The sequence below is a fragment of the Eretmochelys imbricata genome, chromosome 4 (assembly GCF_965152235.1).
Source record: "Eretmochelys imbricata isolate rEreImb1 chromosome 4, rEreImb1.hap1, whole genome shotgun sequence".
NCBI lineage: Eukaryota > Metazoa > Chordata > Testudines > Cheloniidae > Eretmochelys > Eretmochelys imbricata.
Genome location: NC_135575.1, coordinates 16,510,740 through 16,525,828, shown reverse-complemented (window position 1 = coordinate 16,525,828; position 15,089 = coordinate 16,510,740). Strand labels below are relative to the sequence as shown.

At 43.5% G+C, this 15,089-nt stretch overlaps 2 protein-coding genes across 5 annotated transcripts in view; both read left to right on the top strand.

The window, feature by feature from the left end:
* UTP3 (UTP3 small subunit processome component) lies at positions 1 to 3,339 on the top strand. Its single transcript, XM_077814901.1, has one exon. It carries the CDS (start codon positions 78 to 80, stop codon positions 1,530 to 1,532), a length of 1,455 nt encoding a protein of 484 aa, XP_077671027.1. The 5' UTR covers positions 1 to 77; the 3' UTR covers positions 1,533 to 3,339.
* Positions 3,340 to 11,267: 7,928 nt separating this feature from the next.
* Positions 11,268 to 15,089, top strand: part of RUFY3 (RUN and FYVE domain containing 3) — an 80,102-nt gene continuing 76,280 nt past the window's right edge. For all 4 annotated transcript variants that reach the window (XR_013345858.1, XM_077814898.1, XM_077814895.1 and 1 more), the window contains exon 1: positions 11,268 to 11,604. Coding sequence is in view for 3 of the 4 variants with exons in the window: in XM_077814898.1 (XP_077671024.1) it covers positions 11,271 to 11,604 (334 nt within the window). In the remaining variant the exon portion in view is untranslated. The remainder of the gene's footprint in view (positions 11,605 to 15,089) is intronic.

The window sequence follows — 15,089 nt, the reverse complement described above, 5'->3', positions numbered from 1 at the left end:
CGCTCTCCCGGTGCCGGAAGTGGGCCGGAGAAGCGCCGGGCCCGCGCGCACGCACACACGCGCCCGCTGTCCGCACCATGGGTAGGCCGCGCCGGGCCGCGCCGCGCCGGAGGCTGCCGAAGGCGGAGGAGGATGCCGGGGAGGAGCCCGCCGGGCCGGAGCCGGGCCCGCTGGCCTCGCAGAGCTTCACGGACGAGGTGGACGATTTCCACGAGGCGCGGTTCGAGGCGGTGATGGGGGCGCTGGGGAGCGAGGAGGAGGCGGAGGAGGAGAGCGAGGAGGAGGTGCTGGGGCTGGAGCTGCCGGAGGAGAGCGAGGAGGAGGAAGAGGAGGAGGATGGGGAGGAAGATGAAGAGGATGGGGACCTGTCTATGCACAGTGACCTGGAGGAGCCAGTCAGCGGCTCCGGCCTCCCCCACGAGCTCTCTTGGGGGCAGCGCAAGCAGCTCTATTATGACACGGACTACGGGGCCGCGGCCCGCTCGAAGAGCAAGCGGAGCCGCGAGGAGGCCGAGGCCGAGGAGCTGGAGGAGGAGCAGGAGGCTCAGGCCATCCAGAAGCGTCTGGCGCAGGCCTTGGGCGAAGACGACTACGGGCTGGACCTGGTGCAGGCCTACGCGGATGAGCAGCGCAGCACCCAGCGGCTGGAGACAGGGCCGAAGATTGCCAAGGATTTGGAGACACTTTCTAGAAAGGAGCAACTGAAGCTGCTGAAGCAAGAGTCACCTGAGCTGCTGCAGCTGATTCAGGACTTTGAAGCCAAGTTAACTGAGCTCAAGGATGAATTGGATCCACTCATGCACATGGTCAGGCATGGGATCATCCCGAAGGGAAAAGGTAGCCGTTACCTGCAGACCAAGTATCATCTCTATTTGAATTATTGCACCAATATCAGCTTCTACTTGGTTCTGAAATCAAAGAGGATTCCAGTTCAGGGCCACCCTGTTATTGAAAGACTGGTTGCTTACAGAAATTTAATCAATGACTTGGGGATTGTGGATGAAAAGTTATCATCAGAAGTCCAATGGCTCCTTAATGAGCTCCACAATAATGAAAGAAATGATGTAGGAGGAAAGAAGAAACCCACAATGCTTCTTCAGAGAACTGTTAATAAAAATAAACCAAAATCTGCTCCTAAGATTTCTAATGTTGAAGCTGCTCCTAAAGAACCAAGAGATGATTCAGACTTAGATGAAGAGGCTGCCTTGAAATTTTACAGGGAGATGGAGGAGAAGATGAAACTCAAGAGGAAGAGAAGAGAAGATCAGAATGCTATGGAAGAGGAACTGGTTCTCGAAGAAGATCCAAATAAAAAGAGAGGTATAACATATCAGATTGCCAAGAATAAAGGCCTTACACCCAAAAGGAAGAAGATTGATCGTAACCCGAGAGTCAAGCATCGTGAAAAATTCAGGCGTGCTAAGATTCGTAGAAAGGGCCAAGTTCGTGAGGTTCGAAAAGAAGAACAAAGATATGGTGGTGAACTGTCTGGCATTCGTGCTGGAGTTAAGAAAAGCATAAAGCTTAAATGATTTCCTCTGCAATTTGTGGACCTGAAGATAGTGGATGTGAACACAATAAATCATTTCTAAATAGAACATTGTGGGTTTTGAAATACTTATTAATGTAGAAAGTATTCTGGTTTTTTGTTTTTTTTAACAGACTGTTCAACCACCCCTTTAATTGTACACCTCTCTAAAAATAACTCTGAACACTCAGTCCTGTGTACAGGAGCTATTCCCTGTATCACTGTCTCTTACTGTAACTCCCTATACAGTGTTATTCACTGAGAAGCAGAAAGAGTTGTGAAGGAAGGGAGTGAAATACAGATGATGGGGTGGGAATCAGGTTGGGTAGAACTTTACAGAGGGTGCCAAAGGATTTGGCAATTGGGAATAGACTTGGCAGCATCTGCAAAAAGATTCTGTGTGGAGAGGGAGTTGGGGAATAAAACGTGTGTAGCTACCATTGCCATCTCCTTTACCTAGATTGTTGCCTGTTTCTCTGGTCCAGTAACTGTGATGAGCTGTAGAATTAGGTGCTTGCTATGGTAGTTCCTCTAATAGCTGCTATACTTTGCTCCCACCTTTCCTCTGGTTCTTTGGAAAATTGTAGATGAGATAAGAATGAGATAATCTAATTATTCAAAGGAATGAATCACTAAAAAGAAAAAATCTTAGGTCTAGTAAACAATAATTAGCAATTCAGTAGAAAGCGGCAACCTTCACAAGTTTATGTATTTTCTATACTCAGTGGGCCAATTTATTTTTAAAATTATTTAGTGGTTAAACAGTTTAACCCATTGTTACCTTATTTCTTTGGCCTGGTGTGTACTACCATTTTAGTATTTGGTTGTCAGCAATCTTTGTTATTTGCATTGGTGCTGAGCACAGTTGAGGTATAAGCAGAGACAAGGGCAAACTGACCAGCCCCAGTTCATTTAAAATCATTAACCTTTGCTATAACCCCTGCTCTGTTTTGTCTGTGTCTGTACTCACAGCTAAATCATGCTAAGTGCTGAGGCAGCAAAAACAATTAGGAAACAGTACTGTTTCTACAATGTAGATGCCTTTAATTTACAAAAAAAAAAAAAGCCCCCTTTTTTTTAAACCTTACAACAACTTTCAAAGTCTCCTATTTTTTCCATGCATTCTAACGTAGTACTGTATTTCCTGTGTTTTAATCTCAGACTGAAAGTCCTGCTGGGAAGTATCAATAAAATGACAGTTTCATTTGAGAGACTGACGGTTCTGGTTATGCTGAAATAGTGACAGGTGTTTATAAACGTCTCTTGAAAATGTGACAGTGTAACTTGCACCACTGTGAGCCATATCCTGAGAGATGCTGAACATATACAAATCTAGTTTTGGGTGCTCATGTCTCAGGATGGCAAGTCTGGCTTGATTTTTGTCATAGGTTAGCAGTGTATGAAAGTCATTATAATCTGTCCAGTGGTTTATGTGAAATGAGTGGATTAGTGGACATATGGCCACATTACAAAACCACTATTGTAATTAGTAGCCTTGTGACAATCTCCGTGGGGAATCCAAGATTTGAAAGTGTATCATAACTAAATCAGTATTCTGACTTTTGGGCTGTGACAGGTTAACAATAATCTAAATGTATGAGCATTCCATAAATGGTATATACAGCATCACTGAAATGTGTAGTTCCCTCTGGAATGTAGGAAGGCAACCAGCTGCTGTACAGCAATGCTGCACAATGGTAACATGTCAGTGATGCAGTTCTGTTTTTCACACTTGGCATAGTCTTTGGTTATGTAATAATACTGCAGAGATGACACATTCTCTTTATATTAAATTTGTATGTTTGAGTTCAGCTCAGTCTAATTGCTTTTTCCTAGAGGAACAAGTTCAGAAGTTACGTGCCATCTACTTCTAGTGACCAGTCATGTGTCGTCCCCCCCCAGAGTAATGTACATAAGCTTTTATGAAAGGAAAAAAAATGGGTGGGAAAACAAGCATAGCAGAAATATAGTCAGACGGGAACATATGAAAGGAGATTAATTTCAGCTTGTGTACTAGTCATGTAAATTACTGCCGAAATTGGAGCTATGGAGCGTGATTCTAAAGACAGAATTTATCTCAATATGTGGATACACAGAGACAGATCCTCAGGGTAAATCCATGTAACTTCATTGATTTCAGTGGTGCTGCACCTGTTTGCACCTGCAAATGGTTTGGCTGATTAAATGCAGCACAGGAATACATGTTTACACCATACAAATACCATTCATACCACATAGCAGCATTCTGAATAGAGCCTGTAATTAATTTGACCTTGGTAACAAACTAGTATTTTTGTGTTTTAGTAGTGGGTGTGACAGAGAGAACTTGAGTTCGATCTGGCCACTGAGCAGTGGCACCTTAGAAGCGGGAGGTGAGCCAATGCAGACTACTCCAGAGGGCCAGGGAGCAACAGTGGCTGGCAGCTGTGGCCGCCATTTTCACATCTCCGGCTTCTCCGTGAGATTGGGGTCCATGCTACAGCAACATCTCAGAGAAAAAGGGAGGACTGCAGGGAGGTGTAGGAATGAAGCAAGGGATCACTCAGGTCCTGAAATTATTATTTGTGAGCCTATGCATGTTTTCTGCCGGTACAATCCACACACAAACAATTTACCTAATTTCCATTGAAAAGAGTCTTGTGTAAAAATCCCAAATAGTAGTGGATTGGTGAGCCAACAGGTTTCTTCAACTCTGGTTTTTATTATAAAAGATGCATTTATTACACGTTTTATAGAATGGGTTTTTTGAAAAGTGCTCAGTGGTGGCCTAACTCTGCTGCAGTTGAAATCACTGGACATTTTACTGTTGGCCATTGACTTCAGTGGAAGAAGAAATGGGCCAAACAGCACTTCTGAAAATCTCACCCTTGAAGGTATTCTGGCTCTGAACTATGCCTTCTGTAATGTGGTTGTACGTTGTAAAACCTGTCTGCATATAAATGGCAAATGCTTGGGCTGTACACTCAGTCCTTGTAGCATCACTGCCAGTGGGATTGAATAAGAAAAGGGTTAGTGTCAACAGTAGCAATTTGAAGTCCTTTGCTCTTGTAGCAGACACAAAAATGTGTCTTCCTTATTTAGTGTTGCTCATCTTAAAAACAGGTGTAAATCAGGCTTGTGATGGGAACCCGGGTTTAGCCTTAAACATGGAGGGAGTGTAGTGCTCCTTAATAACTATTACCTTTATTTACTAAGTGTGCCGAGAGCATGATAAAGCCAAAAAATATCATTGTGCATTTCACAGCTGGTATTTTTTCAATACATTAGCTGCACTCCTGGAAAGACCTCAGTTATAGGTGATTTTTTTTAAATAGGCCTATGTGCTTTTGGGGGGAAAGAGTGGGGGTGGGGGATGGGGAAGGGAATATCGAAACCTCAGCCCAACTGGGTGATTATACCAGTGTGTAAAAATTTTGAAAACACAAATTGATCTTATTACTCGGATGGCCACTAACTGAAATGCTCATTTCCTGTAAAGATGATTTTCATATTACCAGTCAGGGTGGATTTGATTTAAATCACTAGTCAGGAAGGTCAATTTAATCATGGTTTTCTACATAAACGTGCATTCTTGTTAGTTGTTATAACAATACGTATCTTTCACAACTCAGTGATAGATGTAGGTTTCATTTTTAGAAGGTACACACTATACATTTTTAAACAGTGATTTATTTTGAAAACTTTTCAGATTAGTTTTACAGCTATATCAGAAAATGAATGATTGTTTGGTTATTTCATTTACCAAAGGTAATTGAAGCAGATATTTATGAAGTCAGTGGGAGGTGAACTATCTCCAATTCAACAGGTTAATCATTAATATTTGGAGGATTTTCTTGCCATGCTGTATTAGGAGGAGAACATCACCAGACAGACACTTAAATTGCTTTATTTAAGTAAAACAGCGTTAAGTATTCTGGATTTTTTTCTTCAACAGCAAACATATAATATTTTAACAAAACAAGCATATGTCTCTCGCTTCTCACATTTATCTCCAGACTTCTCCTTGTCCAGATCTATTCCACCCCCAACAATCTTCTATTCATTGAACTTTTTTGAAACTTTGCACTTTTAGAGAGAGATAAGGGATTGACTCTGCATACACAAATTTGCAGAGGGACAATAGAGTTGAGGTCTGTTATTTCTCACCTCTCTATATTATTTCTTTATTTTAAAACATTTTTGCTGTTAACAAGCATGTTACCTCTGGAGACACAAATCCACAGTTTGAGAACAAGCATCTCTGATGGTATCTTATAGACTGAGCACTGAGTCCCATTGGGTAGATAGAAAGATTAATCTAAATAATCTATACTGTATAGAAGCCTGTGGAACCCCATAAAATCCCTAATCCATGAACCATTGGAACTCATTTACAAAACTTTTCTTAAATATTACATGAATATATTGTCTCATACTATAGAATTAGAATTTATAATCCCTATTCCATGATGAGATATCTTTGAGCTATAATGTATCTTAATTAAAACTCTGTTTTGATAGGTTTTTTCCTCAAAAAAATCCGATTTAAATTAAAAAAATCATTGATTTTTATCCACCCTGATACCATTCACATCGTTAAAGGTGTAGAACATAAAGAGCTAGCAAATTAATGTGCAAAACCGTAGGGCAATCAAAGTATGCAGAATGCTTTGTGTTAATGTATAAAATTGATGGGCCTTTGACAACAAGAAGACTTATGGAAACTGAGGATGCATTTCTCCCTTTTTCAATATCAAAAATTTCCTTGCCTTGCCTCTAGAAATTGTAGACTTATAACTTAAGCCAACATTAATTTAGCATACTGACTTTAGCTTGTACCTTTAGTCTTTTAGGAAACATTATATCGCAGTCCAGACAGTAGATGGTGCACATAATCTTGTAGACTTGAAAGTAGTGCCAACCTGTTCAACCTGAAAATGAAATCTCTTGGGATCTTATTTACAGTTTGCTAATTCAGAGCCTAGATAGTCTTCATTTTTGAAAGATGAAATAATTTTTTAATAGGGGCTTTTAAATATATTGAATAAGGAAGGACTACTGAACACTACAAGGCCAGTAATGTAATTTTGTCTCTAAGTGGAACTAAAAAACACTTCTAACAGGCTACTGATAATACTGATGGTAAATGATTTTAAAGACCTCATAACAGAGGATGTGTGTGTGACGGATTCAGTCACGGGGACCCCTGTGGGATTGTCACTGGATGTGCTGAAATTACCTCTGAGTCAGGAGGGAAGCTTGGGAAGAAATTAGGGAAACGCTATACAGTGACAAAGAGAGGCAGAGTGGGTTTATGGATAATGTTTTCCTTATTCTAACAAAGTTCCTTGTTCTCAGAAAAAAAATGACACATCTAAATTACCATTGTTACATGACATTATAGCTCTGCCACAAAGAACCTCAGCTTAGTGATTGGCAGGATGCACTGCTTAGGAAGGAGTTGGAGAGGCAGAGAAAAGGTTGATCAAATGGCCATGCTAGAGCTATGAAACACAGCAGGGAACTTCTGTAAACTAACAGCAAATTTTGCAAAGCCCTTGCCTTACTGTCTACTCCCTTCCTGTTCAGCAAACAATATTTTTGATGATGAGGTTCCGGGGGGGGGGCTTTAATATGTCTTCCCATTCAGCTATAATTTCTATGAGTAAGCTGGACCAGACCATTTGCAGGTTCTATTCCTCCTTTATGTTCAGGAGTTACACACTTGAAGCTGCATGACTCACCAGAATTTTTTCTTTTTAACCTTTTTACAAAAATATGTATTTGAAAAACACTAAGAAGACCTGTAGATACCATCTTCTAGCAAGAGGGACAGGACACCAAAGATTCTGGTAACTTCAGACACAAAAGAGACCAGCACCTATTGTGGTTGGCTTTATTTTTGTATATGTGACCTTGGCTCCTGAGCATACATTCCCCATTGCTGAGACAGAGCGAGCAAGAGAAATATACAGACCGGTCTACCTAGATAGAATTAAATCTCCTTGTAAACATCCACACCCATCACTCATAACATCCAGTCTATTTGCCTGGTAGTCATTCTGTAGTCATCCAGACAGCATCAACATTTGGATGTGTGAACAAACAATAAAATGGAGGGTAGAAACCCAACAGACCATTCTAAATCAAAAGTGTAGGGCAGTAAAAGTAAACCTGCAGGTACCTAAAACCATACAAGTGCATTGCATCTTCTCTCCTTTCTATGGAACTTCTAATAGAAACAAAATATCAGTTACACTGCTTTACTCTTCCTGTCACTGACAAAACCCATTGAAAACTCTACCATACTGGGGTAGCAAATAATTAGTGGCAGCACTAGAAAAAAATTAGTCTCCAGGAATGAGTTGCCACTTCTGCAATTTTGTCCTGTGGGAGAAAATAATATTACACTGCAGTATGACATGATGTTGCGACATGATGCAAAGAAAGATTGTAGACAGGATATTTTTCAAAGCCTGTGAATTAGTCTCGCAAGATTCAAGAAAAATGAATTAAGTTGGTGAAAAGTGGGAACCCTAAAATCAGCACCAAAATTTATTCCACCTCTGAAAACCTTAATAAAATTTTTTCATACCCATCTTTTACAGCTAGAATTCTCTGATTAATATGTGAGCTAGTTACTTGTCTTAAATAATAAAAATAACATAACTTTGCACTTCTATCCAAGGATCTGAAAATGCCAAATAAAGAAAGCCTCACTACACTCCTGTAATGGAGGAGTATATATAAACATTCCCATTTTGCAGCTAGGAAATTGAAGCACAAAGCAGCTTTGACTTTCCTATAGTTGCATAAGGATGTCTATGACAGAAATAGAATGTAGATCTTCCCATATAAGGTCTGATCCAACAAGGTGCTGAGTATCTTCCACTCCCATGGAAGTCATTAGGAGTAGACGATACTCAGCACCTTGCAGGATTGAACACTTAATCACAAGATTATCCTTTCCTTCTTATATATGTTAACCTTTGTTTTGGGATGACACACTACGGAACACATGAAATGACAATGTTTTCTTTTAAATTGCTGTTCCGCCAGCAAGCAGTGAGTGTTCGGTCATGTCCTTTTAACAGGAAAAAGGAAAGGGAAGTTGGTATTAGTTTTTTTGTCATGTGTTGGTACTAATTAAAATTTGGGCACTGGAGAGAGAAGAAAGTAAGCACCGCAGAAAATCCTTTCTTGAGGAGAGAGATGGGGAACAAGTAGTAGGGAGAAGTTAATGAGAAGCAGGGTAAAATGTATGGGAATGGAAAAATGAATATGATGTGAAAAGGAAAATCTAGAGTGGAAAAAAGAAACTAACAAAACAAGGCAGGGAAAAAAATTCTGTGAACCCCTCTGAAAAGATGTGTGCTCCTTGTTCTTCATTGCTTTGCAAGTGTGTGAAGGGTTTTAAATATAAAAAAACCTTTCCTTTCCCCCCTCATTGAATATATTTTGTCTGTTAGACAGTAATGGCCATACTGTGGTGGGTACATTGGTTTGGGGGTCAATAATATTTGAAATATTTATGTAGTGAAGCGGTAGTGATTCATGTTCAAAATCACCACTGCTACTAGAACATACAGGAATCTGGGTCATTAACCTTTATTTACAGGCAAATATCCTGAGGTGCAGGCAAATTCTGCAGTGACACTTCACCCCCTGCACTTGTTGATTTCAAAGGGCTTTACAAATATTAGCAAATCTTCAGTTTTCCCCTCTGAAGTAGGGAAGAAATGGAGAAGCTGAAGCAGAGGTTAAATGCCTTGCCCTAGTTGTACAGAAAATCTGTTGTACAGAATAGAGCCTAGATTGCCTCTCAACTGCAAAACCCTTTTGTATTTGTTCTTGTGGTAAGGTACGACCTGTGTCTTCTGTAAACATGCAGCATCTGAATCTGCTGTAAAACCTGTGAGGTTCAATTACTTTAGTCGGATGGCACAGCATGTAAGCCACTGCAAAATTTTGCATGCCAACTTCCATAAATCTACTTTAACAAAATACTATTTATGTAGCCTGCAACAAACCTATGAAACACTGTAGAATAAAATAGTTTTGTTTGGTTTGGATGTTTTGAAAAATAGAAAATACATCTTGTTAGATTATATTGGAAGCTTCTCCTTCTCAAACAATCCATAATAGTGACCTACAGCTGAAGACTGTTTTGTCTTTTGGAATTGCATGTTTGTATTACTCTGTTTCTGTTCTCATCTTATTTATATTAGGCACTGTTATATTTACTTATATTAGGCACTGTTTGTCTAGTTGATTGAAAATGTAAACAATCAACTAGCTTTTAGTTGGAATAGAGAAATTGGAAATTCAAATAACTTAGGCAGCAGTTAAACCTGCAATGTCACTGAAGTTTTGAAAGTAAGTCTTAATATTTATGTAGTATTATAAATGATATTGACAAAGGTAAAAACTTGGTCAACAATACCTCTTGATATTAGTCCTTAAGATAAACCAGTATTAGTAAATAATGTATGAAAGAAAATAAACTGAGGCCTAAATCTGCACAGTTTACTCATTCCTCACAAAGGGGGAAAAGGCCTCATATGATTAAGGACAACCCGCACAAATAGTAGTTTAGTCCCCTGGTTTGAAAATACAGGCAGTGCAAAAGTTTCCATGTTTATAATTCTACTGTTGTAATTTGAATGTTTGACACTGTTTTAGGAAGGAAATTTAGTATTTATAATGTGCTCAGAAAACAAAAAGTGCTATATCAGTGCATTATATATAAAGTATTATTCAATATTATGTATTGGCCAAGAAAAATGGAGAAGCAAAGACAAAATAGCTATCAGATACAGGGTGTCATATACTACAGTGATGCGGGCCATGTAAGGACATTAATGTATTGACAGAGAGAGAGGTACAGCAAACTCTTCTGGAGTCATTTTACAAATGTACATATTTTGGAGGAAAACAGCACCTGATACATTCTGCTCTAGTAAACTAAAATAACTATGCTGGAAATCATATTTGAAGGAAGAATGGAGAGCTTCTAACTATAAAATAAGATCTATGTATACTTGTTAATTAATACTACTTAGTATGTGCAGTACAACTTTGTTTAATAGAGCAACTTGGGCAAATTGCCCTCTTCCCCCCCCTCCAAAAAAACCCCCCAAACCCCAGACTTACAGTATTAAAACACACAATGAAGACATTGAAGGATAGAAAGGGAAAAGTACAGGCAAGCGAGAAATCTGGATCTTCACAGCACCAAAGGGTGAGGGCGAGACACTGGACACGGAGTGAGTGAGTGAGCAAGCGTGCAGAGGGATCAGTGGGGCTGGAACCCCGCAGGAGAGACTTTCTAGCTGTGTGTGGGGTTCAGACACCTTCAGGGGCTGAATGTGCTGGGGCTATGGGAAGGTGAACCCCCCTTAGAGTTGAACCCCGCAGGGGTTGAGGTGCACAGAGGGCACTGTGTGTGTGTGTGTGGGGGGGTTAATAGTTAACAGCCTCAGGCGCTGGGGTGGTTGTGGGCACGGTAGGTATTGGTGAGGGTCCAATCCCGGTTGGGGGGGCAGTGGGGTGCCTAGAGGAGGCAGGGGTGGGGCTGTAAAGGTTTAATTAACCCCTGCACGGGGGAGTGGCAAGGGGCAGATTTAACCCCCTCAGAAGGGTGGGGGCTGGGGTTGACCCCCCCTGGGGGAAGGGGGGGGTCCCCGGGTACGGGGCGGGGTCTCCAGGCGGACGGTCCCCGCTGGCGGGCGGGGCCGGCCGTTCCGGGGCGGGGCCGGTGTCCATGGCGGAGGCGGGCTCGCGGCGGCGGCCCCAGCTCGGCGGGGAAAGTTGCCCGGACGGAGCCGGCGCGGCGCGGCCCCCGACCATGGAGCAGCGGGCTGGGCGCAGACCCTCGGTCGGGGGGCTGGAGGACGGGGACGGGGAAGCGGCGCCGGCGCCCCCCGAGTCCCCCCCCTATTTCCTGCTCTATCCGGGCCATCGAGGCGCCGCGCCGCCCGGGCTGCTGCCGCCGCAGAGCGTGTGGAGCCCCCCCGGCGGCGGCGGCGGCGGCGCCCTGCCCGTGCTGCTGCTGAGCTCCCCGGGGCCCGCGCCGGGGCAGGACAGAGCCGGCCCCCGTGAGTAGCAACCCCCCGCCCTCAGCACCGCCCCCCACCCCCGCCGGGGCGTCTCCTTCCCTCAGATCCCCCTCCCCCCGCACCGCAGCCGGGGGGCCGGCACCCCCGCCCTCAGACCGCCCCCGTACCGCACCGCACCCGGGGGGGCCGGCACCCCCGCCCTCAGACCGCCCCCGCACCGCACCCGGGGGGGCCGGCACCCCCACCCTCAGACCGCCCCCGTACCGCACCGCACCCGGGGGGGCCGGCACCCCCGCCCTCAGACCCCCCGCACCGCACCCGGGGGGCCGGCACCCCCACCCTCAGACCGCCCCCCGCTAAGCCTGGTGCCCTGCATGGCTCCTTTCTACTTCCTCGGCTTCCAGACCCGAGTCTCCTCCCCCCCCAGTTCAGGAGCTCCAGCTCCCTTACACAGGCATTCCCTGACCCTTTCCCCCCTTCCTCCCCCCCCCACCCCCCAGTTCACCTGCCCAGTGTCTCTCCTTCTCAGACTCCCCTGGACTTGAACTTGGGTCTGGATGGTGGTGGCATCTGCAGAGCCTTCCTTTCCCCTTCTTCCCTTCAGCTTACTGGCACCCTTTCAACAAGGGGGGCGCGCAGGCAGACTCCCCTTGGCCTGTGATAAACCCCTGGGGCATGGGGATGCATGCATCCGAGAGGGATAAGAGGCAAGGGGGGGTTGGGTTTCCCACTTTAAAAGAAAACTAGTTTCATGGCCGAGGAAGGAGGTAACACATCTGGCCAAGGTAACTTATGTTAAGCTGCGCTCTGGTGGAAATGTTTGTACTCTCTTTCTGAAAAAGATATTGACTATTTAAGATAGCATGGTGGGCTGACTACTTTGTAATTAGAGGAGAGGAGGGCAAAGAGGCTGCAGGTAGCTGCACTTCTGTGAATTATTTTTGATTTATCACTTTGATTCATTCCATTCAAATATGTATGAACCCTGGGGATCAGTCATTTCTGGCGGGAAAGAGTTAGCAGTATCCAGAGAGTAATGACACCATTGGGTATGGGGAAATCACACCAAAACTCCTTGGAAATTGGTGGCAGAATCTTCAGAAGAAGGGGGCCTATTGCGCTCCCTCCATCCTGTCACTGTTCTCTCCTTAACAGGAGAGTGAATGAAGTGTATGTATCCGAGCTGAAGACGGGAGGCCTTGAACATTGTGGAAGATGCTTCAGTATGCGTGGCTGCATGAAATGCTCATCCACAGACTCAGTTACCATGTTAAAAAATAATCATGAGCCTCATCTCTCCCCTCCCCTTCCCTCGTTTTGGGGAAGGAGCTCTCAGTCCTTTGAAGTTTAATTGGGTAGCTACATTGCCATGCTTGGAGGAGAGGATGGATATGGGTTCTCAGGAAAAGGCTGGCTTCGTCTGCCTGCCTCCTGCCACTGTGTCCTAAAGCAAATCGATATTATACAGGGTGTTTTTCTCCACTTGACAAGGCTATGTAATTGTGTGGGATTATTTTGCAGTCTGTTTGTGACTGGGAATAGGTTATTTGTTGTGTTTTAGCAAAGGCTGGTTATAGGGTGGAAGTGCCTAACCTGCCCTGTTGCAAGCATACAGTGTCTACAAAGAGGAGTTTAGCATACTCCAAGGTTTTCTGGTTAATGTGTCGCGTTTTATATAGTGCTTTTAATCTTCAAAGTGTCTTGCGAACACTAATTTTTGCAACACCCTTTTTGAGTGGGTTTCTACTGTGCAAATGGGGAAACTGAGGCAGCGATCTTAATGGGTTTGCCCAAGCCTGAGGGAGTCAAAGCCAGTATAAGAACTCAAGAGTCCCTAGTTCATTACCCTCTTCCCTTCCTAGGTGTTGTTCTGCAACAGCTGTTGGTAATACAGAAATCTTTGGAAGAAGCCTAGTGACATAGCAGGAAGTAAAGGGAAGAGGAAATATAAATTGTTCCCATGGTGCTGCTTGTCAGCTTCTCCTGGGTCAAACTTGCATGCAGGTCAGCATTCTTCATCCTCGCTCTCATTCTCACTTTCTCCATCACAGGCAGTAGCAAGACTTGCTCATTCGCTGTCTGGGCAGTAGCAGCAAACTTTTCTGCCAAGTCTCACTTCTTTGGCATGAACAATAAAACAGTGTTTACAGTTTTTTCCGGAGGGATTTGCTTTACATTTCAGTTCAGGGACTAGCCCTACTTCCCTGCAGACTCTGTGGCCTGAGAGGCTTCACAACTTCTTACAGTATCCCTGAGTGGTTATAATTATTATTATAGTAGTAGTACAGTGCTCTGTGAGGTGGGTATGTTTATTGATGGGGTGGTCTATAAATATGTTGCAGAAATGCCTTGAGTGGTGGGTCTGGCTTTCATAAAACAATTCACAAGTGCTTTCTTACGTCTCTAGAGTGAAATAAAAGTTTTGTTTGTGCTCTCCTGAGCTGGAAAAGGTTGTGTGCCAAAACATTTCAAAGGTAAAAGTCCCAAAGCCAACATTCAGGTTCCCCAGCCAGGTTTTTTCCCCCAGTGTGCTGTGTCAGCGTAGGAAGCTTAACTGCCCCAGCCGGTTCAGGAGGCCACCAGTAGTTTGCAATATTTGATTTACACCCTCCCCAAATTTAGGAGAGCTGTTTTTATCTGGTCCTGATTAGCCCAGACTCTGCTTTCCTCATCAAGCCTCACCTATCCTTTTAGGATTAAACCAGGGCGATTAATCCCTGTCACTTTCTATCATTTGTTGTTAAGACCACCTAGTTGATTCCCAGGTGTCAGGACCGTCTGGTGCTCATTTGTTTCCCAAAAGAAAGTGAGAAAGGAACTTGAACAGAGAGAGGCTTCAGCATAAATATATATAAAGCAGAGGGAGGAAAGAAAAGAAAAAGATGATCTTCCATAAGCTATTCATATCAAAATTGTACCACATGCAGTATGAGTTTTATAGACTACAGAAATCTCCCCTAACATATCTACCCCACAAAGCAGCAGGCCATTCAATCACAGAAGACCTTGGTGTTGATAATAGGGGAGTCCATATGTGATGGTGAACTCTAGCCTTGTTTCACTGAGACTTTTTAAATATCTCTTATTTGTATTATCATGGCTTGAGGCAGTCCCTGCATCAGACAATATTTTTATTCCTTATGATCCTACACAACCAGCATTGAAACTTTTGCTTGTGTGTGTGGTTCTCCTGGGTTCCCTAATCTTTGCTACTACCATCATTTTAAAAATTAAGGTAAACTAAGGAGTAGTAAGATTACTTCTGTATTTTGCATTTACAGTGCCTTTCAATCAAGAATCTAAAAGCACTGTGTAAACCCTAATCCCTCCAGCACAGCAGTAAAGGGAGAGAAGAGTTTTAAGGACAACTAATGGGAAGGGGCAAAGAGTCCTGTGGCACCTTATAGATGAACAGACGTATTGGAGCATAAGCTTTCGTGGGTGAATACCCACTTTGTTGGATGCAATGGGAAGGGCATTTCCTGGCAATTAGTGAATATGGGTGTTGGGGGATTAAGGTATAT